Source organism: Parasteatoda tepidariorum, chromosome 5, assembly GCF_982258835.1.
Source record: "Parasteatoda tepidariorum strain Cologne lab strain chromosome 5, Ptep-v5.0, whole genome shotgun sequence".
Taxonomy (NCBI): domain Eukaryota; kingdom Metazoa; phylum Arthropoda; class Arachnida; order Araneae; family Theridiidae; genus Parasteatoda; species Parasteatoda tepidariorum.
The window spans coordinates 25,187,504-25,213,673 of NC_141759.1; the positions used below are offsets into that span (position 1 = coordinate 25,187,504).

A 26,170-nucleotide genomic window follows, 5' to 3' on the forward strand; every position below is an offset into this window, starting at 1 on the left:
TAAATACTCTAATAAATGAGTACTCATAATACTCATACTTACAGAAAAGTTTAGACTTGGTTAGCTTTTCATGACTGCCAACTAAGAGCTTAGTAGGGTTCGTTGGGATTTCGTTTTAGTCTTCATTTATATTTTTTTGCTTTTGCTTTAAAGCTAGCCTAAGAGTATGAAATATAATTTCTGAGCCAGAAAGTAACCGTAATTTGTAAAACTTTATCATTGTTTCATTTGTATTTTCCTTTAGTGCTGGAACTGAAGCATCCATTCTATAAATTATTTGTACCCCAGAGAGATATTAAAACTGGAAATTTCGAAATAAACAATCTGATGAGACGAATGGTGGATTGCAAACGTACAGTCGTTTTGCTCACTAAGTAAGTGTAGCGATCTATTTTATTGCCTTGGCTATTTTTAGCCCAATTTTATGCAGAAAATATCGAGATAAGCTATATAATGAAACAAGTGGTGAATAGTAAGCAGTCATTTGACTCACTAAGTGTACCAGTTTCTTTCGGATTTATTTCCTTAATTATATTTAATTGAATGTAAATATCATGAACTGCAAATTTATTAGTAGTATAATTTTACTGGTATCGATCTACTTAACTGCTTCGGAAGTTATTAATGACACACACCGCCTGTTTGAAAAATATCTATTAATTTAAGACAAAATTTGCAACCTAAACGGAGCAACTAATTTGAGACGGAGGGAGTATAATATTCGGTCCATCGGAAAATTCTGTCAGTGAAAGTACGCGTCTTTTTCTCAGTTATGTAAAAGATTCTTTTATAAATGAAAGTGGTATGATATTTACCTTTTAATACAATGGAAATGTTCTAGTTTAAAGATACATAGAATATATGCCTCTAAAGAGCATGTGCATACACATTGAAAATCGTAACACAAGAATCTGACTGAGCTCTAAACGGTACATCTAATATATACATTTAAGATCAAGCAAATGCTACATTAATTAGATTACAGAATCTTCTCAATCAAGAATACCTACAACTAAAATTGAAAATATTATTATACACATTCATGTTAAGAGCAAGAATGACATAAGCGTAGGCCGCCTGATAAAATGTCACAGACTGCCAACTGAAAAATCTTTCTCAGCAACAAAAACATTATTCTGAAGTGAATTACCAAGTCCAAGAGGTTTCAAAGGAATACTGATATGCCTGACCTAAGAATTAATTTATTTCGTCAGTATTTCAAGAAGCTTAGTAAACACTCCTTTGAACTCTTGACCTAACTAATGGAATCATATTTTCCTGATTGCATCTACTATTTTGGGTGTCTGAAATCCGAATTAGTCAAAAAGAAGGTATGTTCATTCAGAGAAAGAACGTTTTTGTTTCTGATTTCGTAACTTAAAATACCGTCTGTACTTACTAATACGAAAATTTGATGTCACCCTCTCGAACCATTAAGATTGAGTACTAGAACGTGAAGATCCAATCATTGGATCAAAAGTTATTCCTAGTGTTCCGTTTTTTAATTCAGAATTTTAACTCCTTCTTTTAGAGTGAGGCAAAAGGTTATTTTTTAAATGAAATTGGTGTGATATTTTTCAAATTCATAAGTGCAGGTTATTAAGTGCAAATATTAACAGATTCAAACTTGTAACGCATCTACACAGAACTAAGCGGTATATTTGATTCATACACAAAGGTAAATGCCCAACAATTTCTTTTATAAAAGAACCTTACCATAACTGTAAAAGGAGACGTGTACTTTGGCGGACAAAACGTTCTGGTAGGACCTAATACTGTGATATAGCTCTCCTATTTCAGCAAAATTATTTCTGATAATGAAGTAGTAGCGTTACTACGTTTTATTTTTGCGAAAAAGGGAACCGTCATTATATGAAGACGCTAGGACGCTTCAATGTAAAGTACTTAAAAGAAATAATTCTATCAACTATTTCGCCCAGATGTTTTTAGTATGAAAGCCTCTTATTGAGGCTGAGTGTTAATAGGTTGAGAATCAGGCAGTATTACATGGTTGACATTTTTATTTTTGTTGAAATGAAAAGAATATTGTCTTTTTTAGTATAACTATTTATATTTTAGTTATAACAATTTATATTTTAATTACAACTAGTCATATCTTATTTTTGTCAGAAACTTCTTTCAATTCGAGAAGGGATGAAACTATGGTTCTTAGATATTTTAAATAAAACTCATAAATTTATGTAGGACAATGCTTTCTTATCCCGAAAAAGAGCCATGACTTCGTAACTTATTCACTGTTAAATACCTTTATAACTTTTATAAATTTTATGCTGATTAAAACCAATGAAATCTAGATTTTATTTGTTCATAAACGACTATATCATGTAAATTATCTGTACACTACCTGAAAACAGGAACTACTTGGAAAACGAGTATTGCATGGGGATATTCAGAATGGCATTTGCGAATTCATTGGAGGAGAAATTGCATCGGATCATCCCTGTGAAGTTTGGACCCCTTCCACCCCTGAAAGAGATGGATCAGAGTCTGAAGACAGTCATGGAATCGACGATATGGCTGGAGTTTGGAGATAAGTTATTCTGGGATATGCTGCGATACGAAATGTCTGAAAAATCTCCTGATACTATTATTGATTACGAAATGCAAGAAGATAGCTCTGATGATGTTCTTTTAATACAAGAGTTCTGAGTACATATTATATCTAGAAATAAAGTGTACATATATTTTAATTTCGATTTCCTACTACCAAAATAAATGTCCAAGAATCTGTAAAAATATAATTTTGCTTATTTCGTTTTAAGAAAACATAGTGTCGGTAAAAATAAAGTGACATTAAATACATCTGAGTTTTTGTATGTGGCTTTCCCGACACAGTTATGAATTTAAATATAGTTGTAGTTTAAATTTTTTCATTGACTTTATTCATAATAATTATTTATTTCATTCTACTTTTAAAAAAACGGTATTCATTTATATTTTCATTAATATATGAAAGGAATATTGCGAATTTGTAAAAACTCCACACACTTCCCTCATCTTTCTTATCTGATTTTTATAGATAATTTGACTACCATTAAAGGTCGATTAATATCTTTTATAGCTATTATTATTATTATTTTTTATTATTAAACAATCAGCGAGAAAGTAATTTCTAATATTGCTTCACCACTTTAAACATTTGTTCATGTGTTATTTCTTTTAATTGCAATTAGTTGTCGGGTCAACCAAAGTATACAAAGTTTATTCAAATAAAATGCAACAAATTTATTTTCCCTGAAATTATAAAAAAGAAATTTAATACAGCGTTTAATAACACTTAGTTTGTTTTGTTTTAATTTTCGGTAATTAATAGTCTCACGGTAGACTGATCGTAAAACACGATTTCCAGTAAATCGCAGAAGTGAAGCATCACTGAATGTGGTCAGTGGGTGAGTGAGTGGCCCCTTTTATCAGACTGCGAAGGGTCCGAGGGTGCACAGTGTCGGTCTTCTTTGAACTGCTCTTACCGTTAAATGCTCGACTTCACGTACAGGTCATCGAGCTACCAAAACGGGGTAACCATCCTCGCTACAGAAGTTCAAAAATGAAATCTTCTGATACTTTTCAGGAATGTTTCCCGAATATCGCTGATAGCCTTTCTTCCCTCTCCAATGCGACAGAAATAAAGCAAAACTTATACTACTTCTGATCATAAAAACAATCGAAAATAATAATTAGTGAGGATTATATCATGTGGTTTTATTGTTCAATCATGCTTAAAGGCATAAATTGTTTGATAAAAGTGATGTTTTAGATTAAAAACAACCCCATTTGATGTAGAATAAAAAAAATATTAACCAATGATTAAAAACCATAAATTCATCTGAAATATTGCAAACATCATTATGAAATTGCTATTTTAATACTTTTTCGAATTTTTCCCGGAATATGAGAATATATCTCAAAGTGATTGTTGGTATCAACCTTTTTTTTTAAACTGATATTCTTAGAGCATATCACAATAGCTTTATGTTACAAGAACCTTCATTCTAACAGAAATTTTATGCGTTAAAGATTATCTCATTTCTCAAACACATGTTATCAGAACAAGAAAAAAAGTAACTAAAAAAACTTTCATTTTATAGAGTATTACGATTGAATAGGATTGATTTGGTGTGCGATGATTTAATAGTCATTCTTCTTACAGAATAATTAATTATTCTTGTCTGCGTGCCTGTTTTCTCCCAAACACTAACTTTCGCTCTTTGCTATCATTTCTAAAATGAATATAACTTGATTGATTTTATTTGTGACGTTTAGCTTTTTTTTGGTAGTTGACACGAAAAGTGACACATGCACAGTGCAATTTGGGGAAAAAAACCTTAGAGTGAGTTGCAAAGGTTTTCGAGACTGTGATTTTAGAAGCACATTTGCTGACCATTCGAAAGCAAGGCTAATTTTCCGAGTGCTTCTCGAGTGCCAAGTGACAAAAAAATGCCGAAATTGCGAAAGGTCAAAAATTTGCAAAAATCTAGGTTTAATAAACAATGTACTTTCTAAACTCAGGAATATGTCTGAAATAAATATGCGATGCCCTCTTCGAAGTATAGAAGACAACGCCTTCAACCATACTACATCACTCACTAAACTACTTCTTTTTAAAACAACATTTCGTGACTTAGGTTCAAATTTACACGTCTACGTCTATATATATATATATATATATATATATATATATATATATATATATATATATATATATATATATATATATATATATATATATATATATATATATATATATATATATATATATATATATATGAGTCATTCTCACGAAAACTGTCATTTTTCAGTTCATAAAATCCCAAAAAAGTAAAATGAATAAAAAGCGCTGAAACTTTTTATATTAATAGAAATATGTAATGGCATTATAAAGAAAGTATATATCCTGTAAATTATACTTAATATTTAAATTAATTAATTTTTTAAATAATTAATTTATAATTAATTAATTTATAATTATTAATAATTAATTAATTAATTTAATAAATAAATTAATTAATTTAATAAATAAATTAATTAATTTAATAAATTAATTTATTAATTTTTTAATTTATTTTTCGAATGAATTAATAAGTAAATTAATTATTTTCACTATTTGAAAAGTGAGGGAATGACACTAATAGTAAGGGAATGATATTTTATTTTAATACATGTTTTTATCTAAGTTACATCTACCTAAAGTTTGAAAATGATAACATACTAAGTATATCTAATATTTATTATAATTTAGTCTTATATATTTAATAGTTTTTACAGGTTTGGGAAATAAAATTGACTGGCACGATTGAACAAAAAAATATTTGATAATATACTCATCTTGAATCATTCCCTAACTTCAGCGTCATTCCCTCACTTTATACACTAGTGAGGGAATGACGAATTCAATAAAATTTAAAAATAACAGTTAGGCCTAATTAATTTCTGAAGTCAATCACATACAATTATATTCATACAAAAAAGCAACATATAATTATCCATTTTCTCGATGAAGTTGTATTTTATTTTACTCTAAAAAATGACATGAGGGAATGACAAATGTAAAAAATTTTACCTGGTTTGATTCATTCAAATTTATTCCACAGCAAAGCTTCTTTAAGTGGAAGATGGAAACATACTGCAATTTTGTTCTATGTTGCCAGTTGTTAACTTCTGAAGTTTTTATTAAAATATTTTTATTCTAAGAAGATTGCAGGTGATAAGAACTTTGTTGTGAGGAAATGACGCGAAACACTGGAGACAAAGTTTAAAGTAGTGCTGTGTTAATATTTTTATCAGAAATTAAATATAAAATTGATTTTCTAAATTCTATATTTCAGTATTCTGAAATAAAAAACACGAATTTGTAAAAAAAAAAATTTTATTTCAGAAACAATTTTTTTCTTTTTTTAAATCACCAGTGGGAACAAGTGAGGGAATGACATATTGGTATATTTTAATCACCTAAAATAAATAAAAAATAAAAATTGATAATTTTATTTCTATTCTTTTGTTAGCTTGCATTCCGAAGGACACTTTCCCTGAATTTTTTTTTTCGTAAGCTGTAAAACAAACATAAAATATACTGGGGACATGAAAATGACAGTTTTTGTGAGAATGGCCCATATATATATGCAGAGCAAAATAAATACAAAAGGACACGAATAAAATTAAGAAAAACTATAAGTTTCATTTATTGCGCATAAGCTGCAAGTAAACAGAACTCTTAAGATAAGTTCAAAATAAAGATAAAACAAAGGTAAATTACAGACATATGAAAAAAGGGGAGAAAAGAAAAATAATAATAAAAAAATAACAAACAACTGGAAAAAAAGTATAAAATTTTTTTTAAAAAATCCAGAAAATAAAAGGTATAATATTTTCATCAGCCCACACGATTATATCCACAAAAAAGAGTGCTTTCTGATATTGTATCAATATAGACAAAGCAAAATATATCAGCACAATAGTGTGAGGAGCACTCATAAAACTTTCTGCAAAAATTACAACAAATAAAATAGAACACAATAAGTAAAAATAACACGTAAAAACAGAAAATAAAATGAAATAAAAATAAAAAAAGAGAATAAAACATTATCTACAAAGCGAGAAGCGAATTCAAATGTACTTACATATACGGGAAATTTTTCAAGAATGATTTAAAATAATTTTTTTTAAATATTTTCGTATTAAGATAGCCAGATTTCAAAATATGAAAACGTAAGCACAAATTGAGCGTAACTAGAGGAATTTTGTTTTAAAGTGCCGTTCTTACTGCATTGCTACCACAAGGATCTAATTATTCATCTCTCCTAGCTAACTTATTTTTGCATTATTATGAAAAAAATTATACTCTTAGTATTAAATTTGTATTTAGATATATTCATGACTTAATTTTCAAGATTACACTATTTTATTAAATGATATTTACCCCGAGGAATTAATCTTGCTTCGTAATCATGATTGTTATATTAATTTCAATTTTTTGGATTTGGGTATTAAAAAAGAAGAAAATATCTGCTTTGTTGATTTATACGATAAAAGAAATGATTTTAATTTTAATATAAATAAACTAATAACTTGGAATTCTAATGTTTCTAGGAGCATCTATTTAAATACCGCTTTTAATGAAATGAATAGAATTTAAAGAATATGGAAGTAATATTTATTTATCCAAAAAACAAACCTATAAGCTCTTTCAAAATTTGATAAAAAAACAATGGATACCCAAATAAAGTAATAAAATTCTATATAAAATCATTGAATTAATCGTATATTTTTGTAGATATATTTACTAAAAATTTTATTTGTTAATTTATATAATTTTCCCATATGCAAATTCATTTCGATTAAATCCGTGGCCAAAATTATTTACTAAATAATTTCTTTGTTAATTTGTATAATTTTTCCATGTGCAAATCCTTTTCGGGCAAACCCGCGGTCAGAATTATTTACTATAAAATTCCTTTACTAAAAAAATTCCTTTGTTAATTAATATAATTTTTCCATGTGCAAATTCATTTCGGGCAAATCTGTTGCTAAAATTATTTATTAAAAACTACTTTATTAATTTATGCAATTTTTCCACGTGCAAATTCATTTCGGGCAAATCCGTGGCTAAAATTATCTACTAATAAAATTTCTCTGTTAATTTATAAAATTTTTCCATGTGCAAATCCATGGCTAAAATTACGTGCAAAACAGACAATTCATATTTCTCTTTTCCATTTTATATTTTTTTCTTCAATAAATATTTATTTTCTAAAACTATTTATCGTCAACTTCTCTAAATCATCCAGTACAATATTACCCTGCACACATCCATTTTCGGGCCTATCCTTGGTAACTAACAAATCAAACGCACTTCAGCAATGCAGTAAGAACGGCACTTCAAAACAAAACTCCTTTAGTTACGCTCACTATCCGCTTATGTTTTCATATTTTGCAATCTGGCAATCTTGTTACGAAAATATTTTAAATCGTTCTTGAAAAATTTACCGTTCATGTAAGTACATTTGAATTCGCTACTCGCTTTATAGATTATGTTTTATTCTGTTTTTATTCTATTTTATTTTATTTTTTTACTTGTTATTTTTACTTATTGTGTTCTATTTTATTTGTTGTAATTTTTGTAAAAAAATTTAAAGTTTGGTTAACTGTAACAGCTTGTTTGTACTCAAATTTAGTTGATCGATTTTATTTCATTTTATAACCGTTACACTTTCTGGGTTCATTGCTTAATCATGTGTAACATTCATTTACACTACTAACTGCAACCATTCATCAAATTCAAAGCAATCGTTTAGCAAGAAGGCAATTACGTTATTTTGAGTGTAATCTGAGATATTTTTTAAAAAAAGTATTGCAAAAACGAAAATCAATCCTCATTCTTTACTTGAAACAAATATTTTAAACCTACTACTTTTTATTATTATTATGATAATTATTTATTACTTAGAGTATTTTTAAATAGGTCTTCAACTCTCTGCCTAAAAAGAATAAATTAACTAGAACTAGATTATTGAAATATATATGTAACGTAATTAAAAAATGCTGACCAATATTTCAAACCTTATATTAACATGAAATGCTTTATTCTTCATTAAAAAATTGCTAACATACATAGCTATTTCAATAGTACTTTGTATTTTTTCTTAAAAATTAGAATAGGTATGCAGATCGCAAAAGTGATCGTTGGTATCAATCTTTGTTTTCAAATTGATATTCTTAAAGCGTTATCTTTATCACAAATAGCTTCCTTTTAACAGATTTCTTATACGTTGAAGATAATCTCCTTTTCTGAAAATAATTTGATCAGAATAAGAAAAAATTTCAAAGAGTTTTAAAAACTTCATTATAGTTCGATTGATATGGTGCAAGATGATTGTTCTTTTTTTTATTATTCACAACGAGTCACTTTTTATTCAGAAATATCAAGCGTTCTGATAACAGAATGCGAGACTTATCTGCATGCTTGCTTTCTTCCAAATACTAACTTTCACTCTTTGCTATAATTTCTAAAATGAATGTTACTTTAGTGGTTTCAATTGTGATGCTTAGCATTTTCTTGTTAGTTGACACGGAAAAGGATGCATGCAGGGTGCGATATGTGAGAAAAAATCCCAGAGTGATTTGCGAAAGTGTGGTTAACTTTAATGCAATTAGAACTTTCTTAGTTCGTAATTTGAAATCAAAACCATTTGCTCAACTGCGTCTCTATTGCAAAATGTCAAAAAAATATCAAAGGCTACGTTTATTTCGAAGTACATTTTTTGATATCAAGATACCTGAAATAAGAGTGAGATGCCCCCTTCAAAGAATAGACGACAACGCCTTCGATCATACTAGATCACTGACTAAGCTACTTCTTTCTGAAACAAGATTTCATGGAATTCCAAGTGCCATTAGTAGTATCAAGAATTTAAAAACACTTGAGATTGTGAAAGGTAGATTAACTGAGATTACAACAGAACTTCAATATATGCCTGAACTTATAAACCTCTCATTGACTAAAAACAGAATAAGTTCACTATTAGGCAGTGTTTTTATTGGTGATATTAAACTTCAATCAATTATTTTAACAAATAATAAGTTGAAGATCTTAGATAATAAAACATTTGATCCTTGCCTGAGTTTACGATTGGTTAAATTGGACAAGAACGATCTGATAACAGTTGACGGCTTATTTCAGAATCCTAGTTTGATGGTAATTTTTATAATCTATTTCTATTTTTATCTTCTTTAATATATATTGAGAATAGTGAAAGCATCAATGGCTCAACGGGTAAAACACTGAGCTATCCTTGTAAAGTGTTGAGGCTTTATTCCAAGTGAAAGCGTGAAGCTCGTCTAGCTTCAGATAAATAAGTATCAGAGTTTGGGAAATAAAATCAGTCAGTGAACAATGCTCTTCTCGTTTCCTTCTTTGGGCTGTTAGTCACGATACTGTATTAATTTAACCTAAATAATTCTTTTCCAGAAATGAAAAAATGTGGAAAAAAATCGTTGAAAAATGCTCAAGTATTTAAAGTAATCCTTAACAATACTTTTAAAGTAATCCTTGGTAATACTTTTTTTTCTGCAAGCTTTATATGATGAGGGTTTTTTCAACCAACACTATTTTGTGATATAAACAAAATTTAATAAGTGCTGATAATACCCTAAAATGATGGTCTGGACAACACGATGTAATGGGAATATGAAATAAAACAATTTGTGCGTTTCCATATATAATGCCGATATCATTTTTAATAAATGTTGTTTAATACTAAAAATTAAATTTGAGGAAAACTCTTTTCCATTTAAAGCTTTCGTTACAAATTAACAAATTTTACTTAGAAAGTCAAAGTGTTTAATAGTCAAAATCTTATAAAGTCAAAGTTACTAGATATAGATAATTCTTAACTCAACTTTTTACAAACATGACAACTTCATAACTAAATTGCATTTTTGTATTATTTAATAACTGAAACATAGAGGCAGTGACTGAAATAATTTTCATATACTGAATTTTTCTTGTTGTTTTTTCAGATCTGGAGGCTTTCTTTTAAATATTTAAATATATATTGACTTAAATCTACGCTACAATATAATCGGGTAAAATAATATTACCATTTCATCTTATCCGCACTCAGTTCGTGCTGATTGGCTTATGCTTTTTATAAATGCAACCTCGCTAACGTCTCTAACCTAATTTCCTTTTTCGCAGTTTCCGTAGCCACTTTCCATCACAAGAGCATTTTTCCCAACTGCAAGAGTTGTTTTCGGTATGTTTTTGCTAGTTTCATAATTCTTTCGATTGCCTATATCTTCCTTAGTACCATTTGCCATATTTATTTCTTTTTTCTGGGTTAAACAGCATATCTTCAAACTACAACAGTGTTTCCCAAAGTGTGGCACGCGTACCGCCAGGGGTACGGGAACAGTTTAGCTGGGGTACGCGTTCTTATGCGAAATATCTTGCAACAAACGAAAATTTCAAAAAATTGTATTCAAAAACAAAGCTAGTCATGAAAATTTACGATTACGTATTGTTCTATTGGCTATTTTTTGCAGAGTTAACAGTTAATAATTAGTGGTGTCAACAGACAATTGTGATTTTTAATTTTTGTGGAATTTTTTTGTAGTAAAAAATACATTCATTTTCTTATTATTGGTGCACAGAGTTGCGAAAAATTTAGAAAAGATACACAAAAGTCATAAGTTTGGGAAACACTGACCTACAAGAATGCAGTATCACAGAGTGATTCTTAATCCCCTGCAGGAACCTTCAGTACTAAGCCATCTATAAACTCCACTTTATCTTTGGCAGAATATCTATGCATATTTATTTTTCTCTTAGTACATTGATATACCTTAGAACTGCTTTTAAGGCAATACATTAAGAAGCACCTTTCCTTTCCACAGACTTTTTCCATTTCGGTTAGATGAATTCTGGTAAACGGAACAAGCATCATCTAAAAATTTCCTCTTGTCTACTCGTGATCATTCTTTTTGTTCCGATGAAACTCCTTTTTCTTTCTGAATTTAAATTTTGGCAACTTTTGTTCGTCTCCTCTCTCCTGTCACTCTGAAATATTACTAGAATCTGGTTTTCAAGTATTATTAATTGACTTTCCAATCACCCGTCGAACAAATTTTGGCATCCTTCTCATTCTATCCTATGCTTAACCATATATCTTATTCATTTACACTACTAACTGCGATCATTCATCAGATTCTAAACAATCGTTTCGTAAGAAAGCATATTTGTAATTGTCAGGTAGTCTGAGGCATTTTTATAGCTTCCATATTAAGGATCAGGGATTCATTTTTTATTGAAGTTAATTTATACAACTCTAAAAGTTCTTTTTCTAAACACAACTAAAAACAATCAGCACCAACTTTTCTTCTTCAGAATCGGATACGACTCTTTCAAATAAAGACTTATCAAACTCTCCACTATTAAATATTGCCCATTGTACTTCTAAACTAATTAACATGCATTAAGAGAATTCTTCTTAAACAGAAGAGCATTCTTCTTTCTGGCTCATGTTGTAATTACTTTGGTCAATGTATTCCAAACTAATGACTTTCTCTTTTTTTTACAGAATATCGATTTAAGCTATAACCTATTGACAACAATACCTGAAGACCTTTTCTACAATTTGGAAAATTTGACTAGTCTTAAACTGAAAGAAAATAATATAAGTAATGTTACAAAATGGTTTTCTGGAAACAATCGTTTGGAACATATCGATTTAAGTGACAACTTAATCGAATCTTGCGATTATACATTTCAATCGATGCAATCGTTGAAGACTATTTATTTGCATGGTAACCGTCTTAGTAAAATAACAAAAAATTGCTTTTCGTCGATTCCATCGCTTGAAGAATTGATACTCAAGACGAATCATATTTCCCAAATCGATTCAGAAGCATTTTCTCAACTAGACCAGCTACGAAATATTGATGTGTCTTTTAATAGATTAAAAACATTGTCAAGGGAATCATTTCCTGATGTTTTAAAGATTCGAGAATTATTTACCACAGGTAAGTACATTTAATCTCCAACAATTTTCATCGGAATTTCAGAAAACAAGCACAAAACATACAAATCCATTGCTTTAAGGATTGATACTCTTTGAGAAATGTATTTCCTGAATCTATTCAGAAGTATTTTTTCAACTAAAACGATTAAAAAAGATAGATTTGTCAAGAGAATCGTTTCCTAGAGCTTTGAAGATTCAAGAAATAATTACAACAGGTAAGCTTATTTTTATCTCTTTCGATTACATACCTGCCAACTTTTAATCCCTTCCATAATAATTTTTCCCAGTGGTAGTAAAATGGAATTAGCATTTCAATTGTAAGCAAAAAATACGTTGTATTTGAAAGAGCTTTAGCTGACAACCATGATAGCTTACCTGCCAACTTTTAATCCCTTCCATTATAATTTTTCCCAGTGGTATTAAAATAAAAATAAAACTTCAATTTTAAGCAAACAAATACGTTGTATTTGAGAAAACTTAAGTCGATAACCATGATAGTAATGCATATTAATATATGTGCTTAATTTTTGTAAGAATAGTGTTGATCAAAATCATTTAAAAATTAAGTTTATGAAAGAAAAAAAAATAGAATATATATACTACCACTTTAAATATGAAAATAAAATTTTTTGGTAAATCCGGAAGAGTTCGCAGGTATGTAATAGTAATACGTGTTTATATATGCTTACTTTTTTTTAAGAATAGTGGTAATCAAAATCATTTTAAAATTAATTTTATAAAAGAAAAAATAGTATATATTTACTACCACTTTAAATATAAAAATAACAAAAAACGCCAAATGCCTAAAAGTTAGCAGGTATGCGATTAGCATCGGAAAATTCGAAAAAAATTTCTCAACTCTTTGCGCTCGAAGTTCTTTCATCAATTAAAAAAATGAACGGAAAAAATGGACTACAAACTTATATCCGGAGATCACTGAATGAAGTGGTAACTAAACATTAAGATGAAAAAAATTTCACAATTAAAGTGATGGATAATTTGCAGGCAACATTGGTGACTGACAGTCTCAAGTGCAAAGGGTTAATTCAAAGTTAATTTTCCGCGTCATGACTTACATTCAATTCGAATATGTGTAACTGCTAAGCCACTTTACGCGATTGCATGGCCAATAAAGTTATAATTAAAATCAAGTGCAGGTTATAAAAACTGTCCAGTAATAGACTATAAACTTTTCCAAGAGAATCGTTTCCAGGTGGTTTAGAGATTCAAGAAATATTTGCATTTGGTAAATACATTTAATCCCCAACAGTTTGCATCGGAATATCAAAAAAAAAAATTCTCTTCTCAGTCATAGCAAGGATTGCGTTAATCGAGTGGTGATAGTCATAAAAAGTAATAACAACTATCTCAAGTGGCTATTGAAAATTTTTCATTCTTTAATTATTAATTATGGTAAGCGGAAGATGGTAAGATGGTTTACGGTAAGAAGATTAGAGTTTCTTAAAATTCAATATCTCAGGAAATATTCTACCGATTTCGCTCAAATTTTGTATTTTACCATCTAGATTCACTTTCTTCAAAATTATGAAAAAGGCTGTATACCTTACAAATCAACTTTTTTTTAAATTTAATAAATAAAATAGCAAGAAATATTTACTATAGTTCTATTTGCCAGGAATTTTCATTGGAAAACCAAAATTTTTAATTCTGTTAAAAGCATTTTCAATTCGTTTAAAAAAAAAATTGAGGTATGGGAAAATACAAAAAAAAAAGTAAATTTAACATTAAGGGGTCCAAACTTTAAAAAACTCTCCAGAACAAACTATAGGGAGAATATTTCCCAAATTGAGGCTATTCCCCACATTTCGATGATCAGAGTTCTGGATCCATCGAAAGAATGGTATATTTATTCTGAAAAAGTACATTTTTCATTCTGATTTCATAACTAATTAATTAGCATATTTGATTCTACACTAATGAATTAACATATTTGAGATTACCCCTTCGAATCATTAAGATTGAGCCTTAGAACGTGAAGTTCCTAACATTAGATCAAAAGTTATTCAGGGTGGTCCGATCATTTTTTTACCCACTGTACGTTGATTACCGAGATGTTACTATGAGTATAAATTTCTCATCAAAATCATCCAAAGAATTTTTATCAAGGGATTTATTATTTTTTTTAAGGCTTACGTTTCATCACTGAGTGGAAGTATCTTATATTTTTAATTAATTCCTTAATAAAATTTTAACAGTTCAAAATTTATAAGAAGTAAAATCGGCAGTATCAGCTAAACTCTTTCAGTTTTGTAAATTTAAGTTATTTATATTCTTTTTATCTTACAGGAAATAATTGGGTGTGTGATTGTCGCCTTTTGTGGATCAGAGATTGGATGGATAACAAAGCATTAAATACATCAATTTTGGACTTTACTTGTTCTTTGCCAATCAGGTTCAAATCAAAACAGCTGAGCCAATTGACTAAAGAAGATTTATCTTGGCCAAAAGAAGACTGTCCATCGTATTGTGATTGTTCGTGCGCTGCTTTCCGAGACGAGGGATACGCAAATGTGAATTGCGCATCAAAAGGCTTGACAAGGGTACTTATTATAACTTTTTATAACCTCTCCGGATTAATTACCCTTTGAATATCATAATATTTATCAAAATCCAAAAAAAAATTTTAGAGGAAAGTTTTGAATAGTTGGTTACTAAAGAGTTTGTTACTTTACTGTTCTATTATCATTCAGTGTTTAGGCACTGATAAAAAGTTTTTATATAAAGAATCAAAATTATAGTATGTTTATTCCGTTAAATTTTAGAGGAAAGTTTTGAATAGTTGGTTACTAGAGAGTTTGTTACTTTACTGTTCTATTATCATTCAGTGTTTAGGCACTGATAAAAAGTTTTTATATAAAGAATCAAAATTATAGTATGTTTATTCCGTTAAATTTTAGAGGAAAGTTTTGAATAGTTGGTTACTAAAGAGTTTGTTACTTTACTGTTCTATTATCATTCAGTGTTTAGGGCACTGATAAAAAGTTTTTATATAAAGAATCAAAATTATAGTATGTTTATTCCGTTACTTTATTTATGCTTTATTTACGTTGTTTTTTGATTTAATCTTTATTTTATTTTATTTATTTTTTTGTTCAAACATTTAACTCTACGTTCACGGGACGCGTCATTTTGACGCATTTCGAATTTTATAAGGAAAATTACAAAACCCGTTAACATTTTTATTTTATCTCTTGTAATGACTTTTATCCACTGATCGAGGTAAATAATATATTGAAGTCTATTTTCTTCAAAAGCGCTGAAATATTGAAATTCTCTTTGTGGTATACCTATCTCTACGGATATGCGTCAATTTGACGCGATCGTAATTTAGACAAAATTTTGAGTAGACATGCAAACATCACATCAGCAATAAATAGGAATTTGCAGACAATACTTCGATCCGTTATCCGATATCGTTATCTCAAATGAAACAAGCGATAAACAACTGTCGCCGATAAACAATAATGGAAAGAACAAACGCAGAATGTCAATGATGTCAGAGGGATGTCAATTGATTAGAGAGACGTGTATAGTAAAATTATTGAATAATAAAAACTTTCCATAAATATATACCTCATATTTTCATTTTTCTTCTTCATGCGTTAAATTGACGCGTGTTCGTGGAGATAGGTATAGAAGAAACGTTCGTAAACCTAGTGTTAAAAAATGTTATGCTTGCATAAAAGTTACAAACCAGTTTTGTATGTTTGCCGCTTTAGTTCTAATAGACTAAAGTCAAACTCTTTTATGGAATGTCTTAAATTTATAAAGCGCAATCTACAATGCACACAAAAAACGCAAACAACTTTAATAGTTTTAGATTTAATGATCGGATTTTTCAAAATTAAGACTCAATTATAATGATCCGCAGGCTTAACTATAAAATAAATACCATGTATTTAAATTTGTTAGTAATTTTGTGTATGTATTCGTGATTTAAAGTATAGTTTGCACTAATTGGTTGTCATAATTTAGGGTTCGTAATTTAAAGTTAACTACTGAGGGAAGCAAATGCACAAGAATTTCTACTTCATTCTTAGCTACGATATTGCAATGTCAAAAGAGTTATTAATGAGTAAAAAAAGAGTACTTTTTTTATAACAAACCGTTTTAACATCAAATTGAAATTAATATTAAAAGGTCCAAACTGTCACCCACACTTCTCACCGAACTATCGGGACAACATTTTCCAAATCGGGTCAGCCTCCCACATTTGGAAGGTGAAGAATCCGAATCACTCGTAAAAATGTCATGTTTATTCGAAAACGCGTTATGCACGTTTAATTCGTTACATAATATATTGCCTACTCTAATAATTTAGCATATTTAAGAATAGATTTTCGAACCATCAAGGTTGAGTACGTGAAAATCTGATCATTAAATCAAAAGTTATAATGGGCTCCCATTTTTTTTTTTTTTTTTTTTTTTGTGCAGTGCAGTGCAGATATTTTTTATAAAAATTTCTATCGTAAAATATTTTTTTGAGTGATAGAATATCTTAATATTTTCTCTAAGATACCAACTAGATTTCCAGAATTAACTATGGAACTAAATCTTCGAGAAAACTTGTTGTCTAATCCAGTCGAAATCAACCTTCCTTCAGCGTCCAAGCTACGTATCTTAAATTTGGAGAGAAACTTTATCTCACGATTGGATTTCAGTCTTCCAAACAACATAGAGGTTCTTTTACTGGCAGAAAACAATATTACAAGATTCTTCAATAATCCGCCGTCTAATGTCAAGACCTTCACTCTATCTCGAAACCCGTGGAGGTGTGATTGTGATACTCTACCGTTTAGAAAGTGGATCATAGCACACAATTCTACGGTAAGTTCGAACTCAAACTGTTACCACCTAACTTGTAATTCAATTTTATTAAAATGCTCCAAAACTTACAAATTTAAAAAATAAGCTATAAAAGGTTAATTGCTTGAACGCACAAACCTGGAATGAACACAAAATTCTTCCATATCTGTTCATATTTTATACAAATATGATAACATTTTTTTAATGAATTCCTTTACAAGTAGGATAGTTCCTTTTCATAAAACTACTTCATAAGTTTCTTAAAGTATTTATTTAAATCAGTAGTTTCAGTACTAAGAGATAAGTTCATGTCAAAACTTCAGAATAAAAACTAATAAAACTTCTAGCAATAAATGTCTGATGCCTAAAGTTCTGCCGATAACAATAATCGATTATACTTGTAATTTGTATTGGTATTGTTACAGTAAATGATTGCATAATAATCATAATCACTGTTCAAAGCTATTTCTTTAAAAGAAAACATAAGTATGTTTTAAGGGGTTCATATAAGGAAAGCAACTATACCCCGAAGTTTTGTTTCGCTTTGTTATTAATATACCGCTGGCTAGTTATGGCAGCCAAAATAAGTGAAACATTCAGTTTTGAGCGTTTTTCTGCCCTGAAAATCTTGGTTAAACAACAATTCCCTAATATTTTTTTTTAACGAATATTAAGGTTCACCGTTCAGGACAACACTAGGACTCAGCATTTTACTGGGTTAATGATGCTTTTAATAGGTATAACAATTGAAACATTCAAAAATTGCAAATTTTGTATATTTTTATTTAGCTTATCTCAAAACAGCATAGTTACTCAAGAAAATAAATATAAATAAGTATGCCATCATGTAGATAAATGTATTTAATAACAAGAGAAAAAGAAAAATCAATTTGACTTTGTCGCATTTCCAAGAAGAAAAAAAATTACCAAAGTTGCATGTACTAAATCCAAATCAATTACCAAAAATGCATATAATGAAGGCTAAATAAGAGTTTGTCACTAGGTAGAATTTATTTTGTTTAATTTTCAGGTGTCTTGTAATATACTGGTCTCGGGAATTTGACTTAAAAAATGATTTTATCCACCGCATTGTGTGAAAGTTGTGATAATTAAAGTGTAATATTTTTAACTGTCAGATAAAATTAGCTTACTTAATTGATGTTTTCATACTACAATTATCTGAGACCTGACAACTCTGTTCTCGATTTTAATAAATAACACATTTTTTTAATACAACAATACTTATAAAATTGTCAAGAATTTGAACTATTTTCAGATTTTAGATGTAAACGAGGTACGATGCAGCTTTGAAGAAGGCAGAAAAAGTATGAGAGGAAGAGTAATAATTACTCTGAGTGAACTCGAGCTTTGCCCTAAACCACAGATCTATATCCTAATGGGAGCAGGGGGAGCGGGTAAGTACTATTACTTATCGAATCCTTTCATATTCCGGGATTCTGAAAAGAGTTAATCTAGTCATTTAAAAAAGAATTTTTTTCTCTATAATTATTTTAACAATAAAGATTGCTTATAAGTCTTCAGAACCCTGACACCCAAAAAACAGGGTTCACATCAGTGACTAAAAGTTCATAAATCAAAAACTGTGCGTTTCTCAGTTTTTAGATTTATTAAAATCTAATTTTATTTCTGTTTAAAAACTAATGAAAACCAATTTAGATGACGCTAAAAAAAATTTTAACGTTAATAACACAAAAACAGAGATACCTATCAAAAATATAAATGACAGGCTACTGTATACAATTTAATTACCTTTCAAAAACGGCTGATTGCAGAATTGTATTGGCATCATTTTGTCTCAAAATTTAATTGATAAACTAAAATACCGCATGCTTTATATCTCAAACTGTGATTGGGTGTGCAGCCTGATAATTTACATGTATCGAAAGATACTACTAAATGAAGTAAATATTCAATATCAGCTTATTTAGGAAAATTAAATAGGAAGAATTAAAAGCATATTTACAATTTCCCCCCTCCACCCATTTCGACAGCTGAGTCATCACCTTCTACATCAGAAAAACTCCACACAGTTTTATTTTATAAGCAGTCTTCGCAGACTTTTAAAAAATTAAACTAGTTGTGCACGTAAGCCCAAATTCCATTTTAAAAGTAATTCAGAAAAATTTAAATTAAATTGAATACATTTGAGATCGAATTTGTGATGGTTAACAAGTAAATAAGACAAACTATTCATATTTATAAATAAAAGAAATTTTTAGACAAATATTTCCTACCACTTTCTTATTTTTACTAGTTTTCCTTTACTGTGATCTGATAGGACTATCCTTAAGTTAATATTTTTTTCTTAATAACGGCAGGCACTGAGCTTTCGTTCTTCGCCTTAGACGATGCCGGAAGTGTTGCTTATTTATCGTTACCCAGTGGGCACCTGTGAACCAACGTCACGGAGGCGAGCAACATTACCCACGCCACACTGCCACAAATACCGTTCATAGGGTGGGCCACATTCATACATTCACACATCAGAAGACAACACAGAGAGAGAGAAACATGCATGCCCAGAGCGGGATTCGAACCCGCAGCCATTGGCTTCGCAATCAGGCGCGCTAACCGCTCGGCCACCAGGCCGGCGAAAAGTTGCTATATACCTACTATTACTGGCGTCAAGCTTCTACAGATATCATGTAACTTTTGAAAACAAAACAACCTCATTTGTGTTCCATGTTATGACATTAAATAATGTAGTTGTATATGTTTTGATCATAGATTTATCTTTTTTTTCTTCTTTTTTTTAAAAAAAAGAAATTTACTTACCACTTTTATCGACCTTCCCCTTCAATCATTCCAGTGATTTTAATAATGACAGTGACCTCCATTTTGTTGTGTTTCCGATATCGATATCATTTAAGAGTGTGGCTCTATTCAAGAGGATTGAGATGTTTGAAAAAAAGAAGCGAAAGAGATGTTGGAAAACTATTCGATGCTTATATTTCTTTGTCCGATGTAGACGTCTCAGAGGTTCGAAAACACTTTCTACCAGGCAAGTTTTAAAATGTCTACATAATTTAAAATATTTATTTTTGTTTAACATTTTCTTTAAGGAAAGCAATTCATAATAGTTAGGCAGTAAAATAATTCACTTAGATGTACATAGTTAACCAATATGCAAATACAAGTCTTTACATGACACATTTAACTGACATGACACATAGGTCATCATCTCCTACATTAGAAAGCCTTCACACGGTTTCTTATAAGTAGTCTGCGCAAATTATTTAAAAAGCGAACCACTTGTGCGCATAAACCCAAGTTCTATTTTAAAAGTACTTGAGAGAAATTCATCATATATATTTGAGAATTGAATCTGTAGTGGTTGACAAGTGAATAAGGCAAAACAATTATATTCATAAATTTAAAAAAAATTTGGACATATATTTGCAACCACTTTCTAATTTTTAATAGATTTTATATTAAATGGTTCTTTAACTAATTGGTTTACCCAAATAGTGGTCTGATCGGACTACCTACAAAAAACCGTGTGGAGGCTTTCAGTTATAGGAGGCGTGTATTAAGTGTGGCGATTTCTGAATTTAACTGAATAAGAAAACTTGGCCGCTTCCGGGCTTATATGCAACCCTTCTCAATTCTTGATAGATCCAGAGATGTAAACTTGCTCTGATTTGTAAAAAAAATTCTATTGGTAATGAAATTTAAATTCTTTTTAGTTTAATCTTTTTAATTTTCAGTAATTTTTCCATCACTATGTATCGCGAAAATTCAAAGTATGATGTAAAATGATATTTAATTGCAGTTAGCTCGTTACGGCACTTATAAAGTGTAAGCGTAATTATACTTACTCTAAAAGTCTTACTACCTTTAATCAGCTAAAATTAATCAGATGTGGAGGTGAGAAAGCAAATAAAGTAAAATAAAATCTTGATGACAGATGAACGTTAAATTATGATATGTAGTTATATACAATGTAGTAATTAATAGTGTGGCAAATTCGATATAATCCAGTAATTATAACAACAAAAAAGAAATGGTGTCTCTTCTGAATAACTAATAAACAAGTTATTTTTTTACAAAAAGCTTTCTTATGTTTATATAATTCTGCCAAATTAGGCATGCCCTCATTTAAACTAACGATTATTATTTTTTCAATCCTGATTTTGTATGACTGCTTTTATGAATGACCAGTACCAAAATGATTCATTTTTAGCTTTAAATTTTTATTTAATATGACATTTACCGTCGTGACATTAAAATTAAACATAGTACATGGACAGACATGTTAACTGTAAGACGATGTGTTCACGTTCTGGCTAAATGAAAACTTTTTTCTCCTTGATTGTAATTCAATTGTCACTTCGTTGATATTTGAGAAAAATTGTCTTCGGAGCGAATAAAAGATGACAGATAGGAAACGTTATTCTAGCTTCAATATACCATTTTCAAAAATGTTTTACATATGGGCCAAATATCGGCAGTTATGAACACTCATAATAACTGAGTAAGTACTCTAATAAATGAGTACTCATAATACGCATACTTTCAGAAAAGTTTAGACTTGGTTAGCTTTTCATAACTGCCAACTAATAGCTTAGTAGGCTTCGTTGGGATTTCGTTTTAGTCTTCATTTTTATTTTTCTCTTTTGCTTTAACCCTTTCGCCCCGACTGTCACAAATACGTGACAGCCAAAAACCGTATCAATCAGGGTAAGAAGATAAAACTGGTAATCAAAGTATTTCTTTAGCAGTTTATTTGTAGGCGGAGTTATAATTTTTTGATTTATTTAATTCACCATTACTTTGTTCAAAATAAAACTATTTAGTTATACTTTGAATTAAGATTGATTATATATATGATTAAACTAACAATAATTAAAATAAAATCAAAGTAAGTCTGTCAAATTAGTAACGACTACATTTAAGTTACCGTTTTTTATTTAATTGCAACTTGATTCTGATTTTGTACGAATGCTTTTCTGAATCACCCGTCCCCAAGGGGTTAAAACTAGCCCAAGAGAATGAAATATAATTTCTAAGCTAGAAAGTAGTCATCAATTGTAGAATTTTATCATTGTTTCATTTGTATTTTCCTTTAGTGTTGGAACTGAAGCATCCGTTCTATAAATTGTTTATTGCCCAGAGAGATATCAAAACAGGAAATTTCGAAATAAGCAATCTGATGAGACGAATAGGGGATTGCAAACGCACAGTCGTTTTGCTCACTAAGTAAGTGTAGCAACCTCAATCTATTTTATTGCCTTAACTATGTATTTTAGCCTAATTTTATGCGAAGAATGTCGAGATTAGCGTAACAAGTGGTGAATGGTAAATGAACAGTCATTTTACTTACTAAGTGTACCAGTTTCTTTCGGTTTTATTTCCTTAACTATATTTAATGAAATGCAAATATCATGATCTGTGAATTTATTAGTAGTATAATTTTACTGGTATCGATCTACTTAACTGCATCGGAAGTTATTAATGGCACACATGTTTGAAAAATATCAATAATTTAAGAGAAAATTTGCAGCCTAAATGTAGCAGCTAATTTGAGAGGGAGGGAGATTAATATTTGGTCAATCAGAAAGTTCTGTCAGCGAAAGTACACGCTTTTTTCTCAGTTATGGAAAAGGTTCTTTTATAAGGGAAAGTGGTAGGATATTTACCTTTTAATACAATGGTAATGTTCTAGTTTAAAGATACATGGAATATATGGCACTAAAGAGCATGTGCATACACATTGAAAATCGTAGCTCTAGGAACTGACAAAACTAAACGGTACATCTAATCTATACATTTAGGAACAAGCAAATGCTGCAGTAATTAAATTACAGAATCTTCTCAATCAAGAACACCTGCAACTAAAATTCAAAATATTATTATATACCTTCATGATAAGACCACTAAGGTCATAAGCATAAGCTTCCTGGTGTAATGTCACAAACTGCTAACTGAAAAAAACTTTCTACGCAACAAAAGCATTATTCTGAAGTGAATTACCAAGTCCAGGAAGTTTCAAAGGATTACTGATATGCCTGACCTAAAAATTGATTTATTTTGTCAGTATTTCAAGAAGCTTAGCAAAAACTCCTTCGAGCTCTTGACCTAACTATTGGAACTATACTTTCCTGATTACGGCTACTATTGTCAGAAATCCGAATTAGTCGATAAGAAGGTATGTTAACTCAGAGAAAGTATGTTTTTGTTTCTGATTTCGTAACTTAAAATACCGTCTGTACTTATTAATAAGCAAATTTGATGTCACCCTCTCAAAGGATTAAGATTGAGTACTAGAACGTGAAGATCCGAACATTAGATCAAAAATTATTCCGGGTTTTTCGTTTTTTAATTCCGTATTTTAACGCCTCCGTTAAGAGTAAAACGAAAGGTTCTTTTATTAATGAAATTAGTTTGACATTTTTTCCTTAACTCGATGGTAATGTTCCAGATTTATACAAATTCATGAGAATAAAAATATACAGATTCCAACTTGTAACGAATTTTCACAGAACTAAACGGTATATCTGATTTATACAACGGTAAATGTCCACAACAATTTCTTTTATAAAAGAATCTTTTTCATCACTGTAAAAAGAGACGTGTACTTTTGCGGACAATACTGTGATAGAGCTCTCCTATTATTGCGAAATAATTTCTGAAAAGTAGTAGTGCTACCCCTTTTACTTTTTTGAAAAAATGGAACCGTTAATATACAAAGACGCTAGACCTTTTCGTTAAGCTTGAATGTAGAGTAGTTGAAAGAAGTAATTCTATCAACTCTTTCACCTATATGTTTATAGTATCAAAGCCTCTTATTGAGACTGAGTATTAATAGGTTGTGAATCAGGCAGTATTACAAGGCTGACATTTTTATTTTTGTTAAAATGAAAATAATATTATCTTTTTTAGTATAACTATTTATATTTTAGTTATAACTATTTGTATCTTATTTTTTTTAAGAAATTCTTTCAATTCGAGGAGGGATGAAACTAAAGGTACTTAGGTATTTTAAGTAAAACTCATAAATTTATGTAGGACAATGCTTTTTTATCCCGAAAAAGAACCATGGCTTCGTAACTAATTCACTGCTTAATACCTTTATAATTTTATTAATTTTATGCTGATTTTATGTTCTAATGAAACAAATTATTATTAATGAATCAAATTATTATTAATGAATGAACCATTAATGAACCAAAATATTATTTTTGCTAATTTTATGTTCTAATGAAACAAAGAAATTTGGATTTTATTTGTTCATAAACGACTATATCATGTGAATTTTCTGTACACTACCTGAAAACAGGAACTACTTGGAAAACGAGTTTTGCATGGGGATATTTAGAATGGCATTTGCGAATTCATTAGAGGAGAAATCGCATCGAATCATCCTTGTGAAGTTTGGACCCCTTCCACCCCTGAAAGAGATGGATCAGAGTCTGAAGACAGTGATGGAATCGTCGAGATGTCTCAAGTTCGGAGATAAGTTATTCTGGGATATGCTGCGATACGAAATGTCTGAAAAACGTCCTGATACTGGCATTGATTACGAACTGCAAGAAGATAGCTCTGATGATGTTCCTTTAATACAAGAGTTCTGAGTACATATTATATCTAGAAATAAAGTGTACATGTATTTTAATTTTGATCTCCTACTACCAAAATAAATGTCCATCCAGAAGATTTGATTCATTCTTCTTCCGGATTCATTTACGATTTGCTTCTTTTAAAATTAAATTGAAAAAACGTGATAAATGGTAAATACATCGATGTGTGGCAAGCTTTTTCAAGCGTAAGGATTAAAATCAATCGGAAGTAATTACCCGGAAGACCTACTACGAATTTTAACCTCTAGAGCCATCTGTGCATAGCCTTACACGGTCCATAAACAAATTATTAAATATAAGTTAAAAAGTATTCAGATCTCTAAATCGTTATAAATATTTGGTTTTACAAATTTTGTTCTCAAAACTTCTTGAGATAAAATTCTAGCCTATTTCAATTTCCATAGTTACTATGACATTTTCCAGTAATTTTTTTTTAAAACTCTTTTTAAATTTTTGAAAAATTATAAAAATTTGCTGAATGTTTCTCGCCGGAGAATTTTTTTTTCGTAACAATTGTCATAATCAGCTGTAACAATTTGCATTGGGCTCTTTAATTAATTTATAATATTAAGGAAGAATTTAATTAGATTGGATCATAATACGTATGATCAGAAACTTCTTAAATTTTCAATATTTGGCCTTCAGCAAAAAAAAAGAGATTACTTTTCTAATAGCAGCTTCCTATAATTTAATTTGAAAGAATGGCCGACCTGGTGGCTGAGTGGTTAGCGTGCCTGACTGCGGAGCGGCTGGTCACGGGTTCGAATCCTGCTCAGGGCAGGGATGTTTCTTTCTCCCTGCGTTCTATGTCCTTTCTCCTTTGTGTGTGATTGTGTGAATATGACCCGCCTTATAAACGGGTTTGTGGTTGTGTGACGTGGGCGACGCTGCTCCACCGTCGTGGCTTCGCCACAGGTGCCCACTGAGTAACGAGAATAGAGTAGCAGTTCTGGCATTTCTGTGGCCAATGCGACAACCCCCAAGTGCCCGCCATTAAAAAAAAGAAGAAAAAAATTCTAAGAATGAGTGATAATTATTTTAAAAAAATATGTAAATAAAAAAAAAGAACTCTGATCATTATGTCTCTAATTATATCATGTTTGAAAAGCTTTAAAATCTGACTTTGTTTCATTAAACCAGTTAAGTTGTCACTACTTCTTTTCATCTGATATAATAGTGAATAACATAAATATTTTATAATTACTTAAT

The 26,170-nt window shown here is 29.8% G+C and overlaps 4 protein-coding genes across 4 annotated transcripts; all 4 read left to right on the forward strand.

The window, feature by feature from the left end:
* Positions 1-194: 194 nt before the first annotated feature.
* LOC122269799 (protein toll-like) lies at positions 195-2,813 on the forward strand. The gene is made up of 2 exons (XM_087165225.1): positions 195-374; positions 2,376-2,813. The coding sequence occupies exons 1-2, from the start codon at positions 328-330 to the stop codon at positions 2,668-2,670; spliced, it is 342 nt and encodes a 113-aa protein (XP_087021351.1). The 5' UTR covers positions 195-327; the 3' UTR covers positions 2,671-2,813.
* A 6,416-nt stretch (positions 2,814-9,229) lies between these two features.
* LOC107437229 (leucine-rich repeat transmembrane protein FLRT3-like) lies at positions 9,230-16,778 on the forward strand. Its single transcript, XM_087162700.1, has 4 exons — positions 9,230-9,709; positions 12,093-12,534; positions 14,841-15,094; positions 16,695-16,778. Exons 1-4 carry the CDS (start codon positions 9,230-9,232, stop codon positions 16,776-16,778), a joined length of 1,260 nt encoding a protein of 419 aa, XP_087018826.1.
* A 274-nt stretch (positions 16,779-17,052) lies between these two features.
* On the forward strand, positions 17,053-18,831 carry LOC147808706 (uncharacterized). The gene is made up of 2 exons (XM_087162701.1): positions 17,053-17,381; positions 18,637-18,831. The coding sequence occupies exons 1-2, from the start codon at positions 17,097-17,099 to the stop codon at positions 18,829-18,831; spliced, it is 480 nt and encodes a 159-aa protein (XP_087018827.1). The 5' UTR covers positions 17,053-17,096.
* Positions 18,832-22,418: 3,587 nt separating this feature from the next.
* On the forward strand, positions 22,419-25,002 carry LOC147808707 (protein toll-like). The gene is made up of 2 exons (XM_087165226.1): positions 22,419-22,580; positions 24,661-25,002. Exons 1-2 carry the CDS (start codon positions 22,534-22,536, stop codon positions 24,953-24,955), a joined length of 342 nt encoding a protein of 113 aa, XP_087021352.1. The 5' UTR covers positions 22,419-22,533; the 3' UTR covers positions 24,956-25,002.
* The last annotated feature ends 1,168 nt before the right edge of the window (positions 25,003-26,170 follow it).

Bases quoted from the DNA above. Each gene is read 5' to 3' on its own strand.
- LOC122269799 (XM_087165225.1), top strand. From the start codon at position 328: ATGAGACGAATGGTGGATTGCAAACGTACAGTCGTTTTGCTCACTAA. The intron at 375-2,375 runs GTAAGTGTAGCG...ACCTGAAAACAG, and splicing joins ACAGTCGTTTTGCTCACTAA to GAACTACTTGGAAAACGAGT.
- LOC147808706 (XM_087162701.1), top strand. From the start codon at position 17,097: ATGGAACTAAATCTTCGAGAAAACTTGTTGTCTAATCCAGTCGAAATC. The intron at 17,382-18,636 runs GTAAGTTCGAAC...AACTATTTTCAG, and splicing joins TCATAGCACACAATTCTACG to ATTTTAGATGTAAACGAGGT.
- LOC107437229 (XM_087162700.1), top strand. From the start codon at position 9,230: ATGTCAAAAAAATATCAAAGGCTACGTTTATTTCGAAGTACATTTTTT. The intron at 9,710-12,092 runs GTAATTTTTATA...TTTTTTTTACAG, and splicing joins TTCAGAATCCTAGTTTGATG to AATATCGATTTAAGCTATAA. The intron at 12,535-14,840 runs GTAAGTACATTT...TTTATCTTACAG, and splicing joins TCGAGAATTATTTACCACAG to GAAATAATTGGGTGTGTGAT.
- LOC147808707 (XM_087165226.1), top strand. From the start codon at position 22,534: ATGAGACGAATAGGGGATTGCAAACGCACAGTCGTTTTGCTCACTAA. The intron at 22,581-24,660 runs GTAAGTGTAGCA...ACCTGAAAACAG, and splicing joins ACAGTCGTTTTGCTCACTAA to GAACTACTTGGAAAACGAGT.